Source organism: Saccoglossus kowalevskii, chromosome 2 (genome assembly GCF_978046115.1).
Source record: "Saccoglossus kowalevskii chromosome 2, keSacKowa6.1, whole genome shotgun sequence".
Classification (NCBI taxonomy): Eukaryota; Metazoa; Hemichordata; class Enteropneusta; family Harrimaniidae; genus Saccoglossus; species Saccoglossus kowalevskii.
In genome coordinates, this window is record NC_140642.1 from 16926334 (window position 1) to 16931024 (window position 4691).

The following is a 4691-nucleotide window of genomic DNA, read 5'->3' on the forward strand; positions in this document are numbered from 1 at the left end:
CATTGATGAATACACGGTCATATTTATCAACATACACACAGAAATGCTATAGATGTTGACATTTCCCAAGAACGTAACGAATTTGAAACAAATCCAAAATCTACAAGCGCCTTTATTAAGTATTGTAGTGACACACAAGCGATAAAACAAGTGAAAATCCCTTTCTTTCGACGTCGGGCTCCATGAATAAATGAATGCTATTCCGGCACGTTTTCCTACTTTCACTTGCGTTAGACTAAACTTCGGTTTATATTTCCTCATTATGTCGGCTGTAGGATTTAATAATTTACAATTGCCATTTTTATTGAACACGTGCCAAAATACCCATTACATAAATCAAATTTCGGTGACCAGTACTTCCGTAATACTCATTGACGATGATTGAAATTACGTCGTGCCAGTTGCGCCCTCTATGGTGAGGTATAACTTATCGTGGATGATTATCCACGTGTGTGTTTTTGATTCATTCATATTTGTTGTTTAATTATAATTGTTATTTTTCATTTATATTTAGTTTGTATCGATAGACAATGGTTTTCTGTATTAGTTAGCTTTCGTTTCATGCTTGATTTCACCTCATAATGCATGTATCTCTATTACAAAGAAACACCAATCAGTTTATGTAAGCCATTTTTGTAATGGTCACAAATACGCTCTTATCACTGCGAACGCAAGAGAAGTCGCAACTTTGTAGCGGATTAAGTCGCAATGTATACTTAATAGTAACCTTCTCGAATGGAAAACAAAAATACAACATATTTATAGTCTTGAAACAGAAAAATAAATAAAAGTTACCAAATCTAAATAAATTTATGATTCTTGAATAACTGTAAAATGGGTATTCCATATATAAATTTGATACCACGCACGCACATATTCTTTTTCTCAACATATATACGTAATGTGTAATATGTTTATTTTGAATAAACCCGATCGGGATCTCTCGATTTCATTGGTCCAGCTCATACTATGTAAAATAACTTGCTTTGTGATAAAATGTCACGTTGAAGCTGGTCTCAAATAGAAAGTTTCATGTACAATAATGATGTTGATGTGTGAATAATATTTGAAAACTTTGAATGGCTCATACAGATGGGAAGCACGAACGTATGTGGGAAAATATTAATATCGCTTCATCAAGTTTATTGTGTATAATGTGAGGGAGTTTTAAGCTTGATAGTTTCCGAAGTTTGTGTTCATTGGATTAAATTGGCATTTTTACACTATGCATGCATGTGCATTTAAAGAAGAGAAGAAGAAGTTTTTATATTTTATATTGTGCTTTATTGTGTAGCAAACGCACTGACATTACTACAAGTGAACAGAACGAACTATCAACATTCCCAGACGTTCTTTTCTAAATAAGAAAGCAAAACCCTATGAACTATTTAACAAACTACAAAAAAACAATTTGTATAACCATTCAAACAAAACAAATGTAAACTGTTATTATTATTAAATTGCACATGGTAATGCTGTAATAAATTAATTTGTAATTTTGCTTAATTTGCTATCCTCGGGGGCGGAGCTACGTCACAAGACGTTCCAAGACGCCGGTCACAAGACGCCGGTCAAGCCGGTGAAAATTCGAGAAAACAACACAAACTCTAAAGTAATCCTGAACAACCAAATTCATATATGTTACACACGTAGGGATAATATTGTTACACTGTTCAGGGGAGCCTCAACAACCATTCCAAAGTACCGTTTTCTGCGAGTTTTTGCCTTCTGTTTTCACCGCGAGGGTTGCCAGACTGAAAATGCCCGGATGTCCGCCCCGAGGATAGCTTTGTTCCTAGAGAAGGTCGCCCCCTAGAGTTCATTTTATTTATATCTTGTGTTTTCTTGTACAGCGCCCCCAGTGGGCTTATTCAACATCAGTCAGCCATTTTGCTGTTTCCTCCATGCTCTCGTCAGTCACAATTCTGATTTTACACAACATAAATGTCTCAACATCCAAAATGATTTGGCAAGAATGGTCAAATTCCACTCATGCAATACATCGGACCTTCAGGAAGAAATTGCAAGCAAAACGCAGATAACTCAAGCAAGTCACATGACACTCAGGACGCCACACCAGCTACAAGTCCCAAAAGGCCAATTCTTTCCCAGATTCGGAAACTAATAAGTAGTTGGAAAGAGGAATCTTCTGAACAACATGCTATGCTACAGACCATCAGATTGGAAAATGACAGTTTACAGTTAGATCGCAAAAAATAACAAATTGAAAAAAAAGCAGAAGGAATTAAAAAGAAAGACGGAAATGTTGCTATACACGATAAGGAAACTAAAAAGCTTGTCAAGAAAACCAAAAAAGCTATTGACAGAGAACTCTGATTCAAGGACAAGTGATTAAAAAAACACCAGCTCAGACAAAGTGGGATACTTCACAGGCAAATATTAATTCTATGCAGGTATGAATCTTCGTTATAAAATGTTCTGCTCCAAAAATAATCAGGCTCTGCAAGAAGACCAAGCGATCGTGTTGTTTGCAGGGTCACCATTTATGTTCAGTACAACAGAACTGCACGATACCAACCTCAGTCATCAGAGGTGAGTTGTTCATAATTTTCAATGAAGATCCATGTCATTACAGGAAACCCGGAGCCAATCACATCATACAACTGCTGTTTTTTTTTTAAATATTTCCCTTCTTGTGATAAAGATCAGAAATTTTAATTGTGTAAAGCCAAGACTGTCTGCATATAAACAACTAATTTTAAGGCTGCAAGTCTCCAAGAATCCGAATCTTATTTAGACAAACCAAGGCGGGAGATAGCTTCTTTAATAATAACCTTTCTATTTACTTTCATACCGACAAATGGAAATTTTTCAAAAAACAGAACATAGCGGGGCATATGAAATGGCGACAATTTCCCCGACAGGTATCCCAACAATTCATCCTCCGTACAAATGACTCCTTCTTTAAGCACAACACAAAGACACATCTCACTGAGAAACTTTTCATCGGGAACGGGAACGACTTGTGCATCTTTCAATTTCGGATGATCTCCAAGATAATTGGTGATTGTCACAGGGAATACATTTTGTGATCCTTTGATGATCATGTCATCCCCTCTCCCGAATATAAACAACCGTCCATTTTCGTCCATCTCTCCTCGATCTCCAGTTTTATACCAACCATTTTCTGCTTTAACTTTATCTGTAGCTTCCTTATCACCATAGTAGCACTGGAAAAGATACGGTCCACGCACCATTATGTCCCCGATGGTATTAACGGGTACAACGCCCTGGTATGTGTCCACAACCTTCACTTCACAGTGACCAAGTACTTTGCTTTTTCCGCTGATTCGATCATCTAATGTATCGGCTACTTCGCCAATACTGATACACAGAGTTTCTCGTGTACCATATGTTATAACAACATTAGGGCAAAATAATTTAACAATGTTTAGCATGCTATGTTTCGGGAAAACATTGCCAACACACCAACATCTTTGCATTGACGAAACATCAAAATTATCTATATTTTTCTGATTCACAATTTGGAATAGAATACTGGGAAATATTATCGCGAAATTGCATCCTTCGTTTTCGATAGCCTCCAATGCGCCCGTGAAATCTTCAGTCTGTCTGGGTGAAACGAGCGTTGCCCCCCAAGCTAAAAGCATAGCTTCGTATGAGCCAGTAGATGAGGCAAGAGGTGATGATTTTAGAATTTTAATCACTTTTTGGTCATTTGATGTAGCATGACATTTTGTAGCATACACGTTTTCTAAAGTGCCTCTATGTGTACGCACAACAGGTTTGGGGTACCCAGTACTGCCAGATGTTAAGGTTATCATGTAAGTATCGTCAGCAGTAATTTTTCTTTTCAAATATTCGAGGAATACATTTTCGGCTGCTCCTCCATTTCCACGTAGTTCTGCCGCTGACGTAACGATGCTGCACCCGAGTAGTGGACATTTCTCATCGAATGATACGATGTTCCGCAATGTTGGCACATTAGACAATGTTATTGTGTCTGATTCTATATCAGGAAGAACTTGTTTTAAAATACCGTACTGGTCGTATTGGCTAAATCCGACGAATAAAGCAGAACACTCCATATGATTTAGTGTAAATCGTATATCGTCTGTTGACTGGAATTCTGGTAACGCAAGTGCTATTAGTCCGGCTCTGATGATAGCTGAATTCAGCACTATCCACTCGTAACCATCACCCATCCAGAGACAAACTCGCTCACCAGGTTTCAGACCAAGCTTAACCAAATCACATGCAAGTTGTTTTGTATCATCTATATATTGTCTAAAAGAAATTCGCACTCCGCTCTCGCAGAATACAAGAGCATCCCTTCTCGGAAATTGTTTTGCGACCTCATCTTGTAATTCCAATATGGTCTTACCACTGAAGGGCTCAGCTGACGCACTGTGGAAATAACTCGTCCGTGGTCTAATCTGTGACTCGCTGCTCATTTTTAAATATCTGTAAAAAATAAAATAAATGCCTGTTTACAAATAAAATAAGATTTCACAACAAATTACTGCTGAACTGGAATACGAACCTGGTCGCCAATGTCCCGCACAGTGACTCCATGACGCAACACTGAAGGACAATCAATAGAATGCAACCAGAATATGACAAATAAATGATACCAATTTAATAACTAATAATCATAGGACCATCAGTTATATAAATTACACACCGGTCCACAATACACATTACAACAA

General features: G+C 37.5%; 1 protein-coding gene across 1 annotated transcript; it reads right to left on the reverse strand.

Moving 5' to 3' along the window:
* Positions 1 to 2750: 2750 nt before the first annotated feature.
* On the reverse strand, positions 2751 to 4436 carry LOC100377958 (medium-chain acyl-CoA ligase ACSF2, mitochondrial-like). Its single transcript, XM_002731616.1, has one exon. The coding sequence runs from the start codon at positions 4434 to 4436 to the stop codon at positions 2751 to 2753; it is 1686 nt and encodes a 561-aa protein (XP_002731662.1).
* Positions 4437 to 4691: the final 255 nt, after the last annotated feature.

What these genes read in the sequence shown, in the direction of transcription:
- LOC100377958 (XM_002731616.1), bottom strand. Translation starts at nt 4,436, where the DNA reads ATGAGCAGCGAGTCACAGATTAGACCACGGACGAGTTATTTCCACAGT.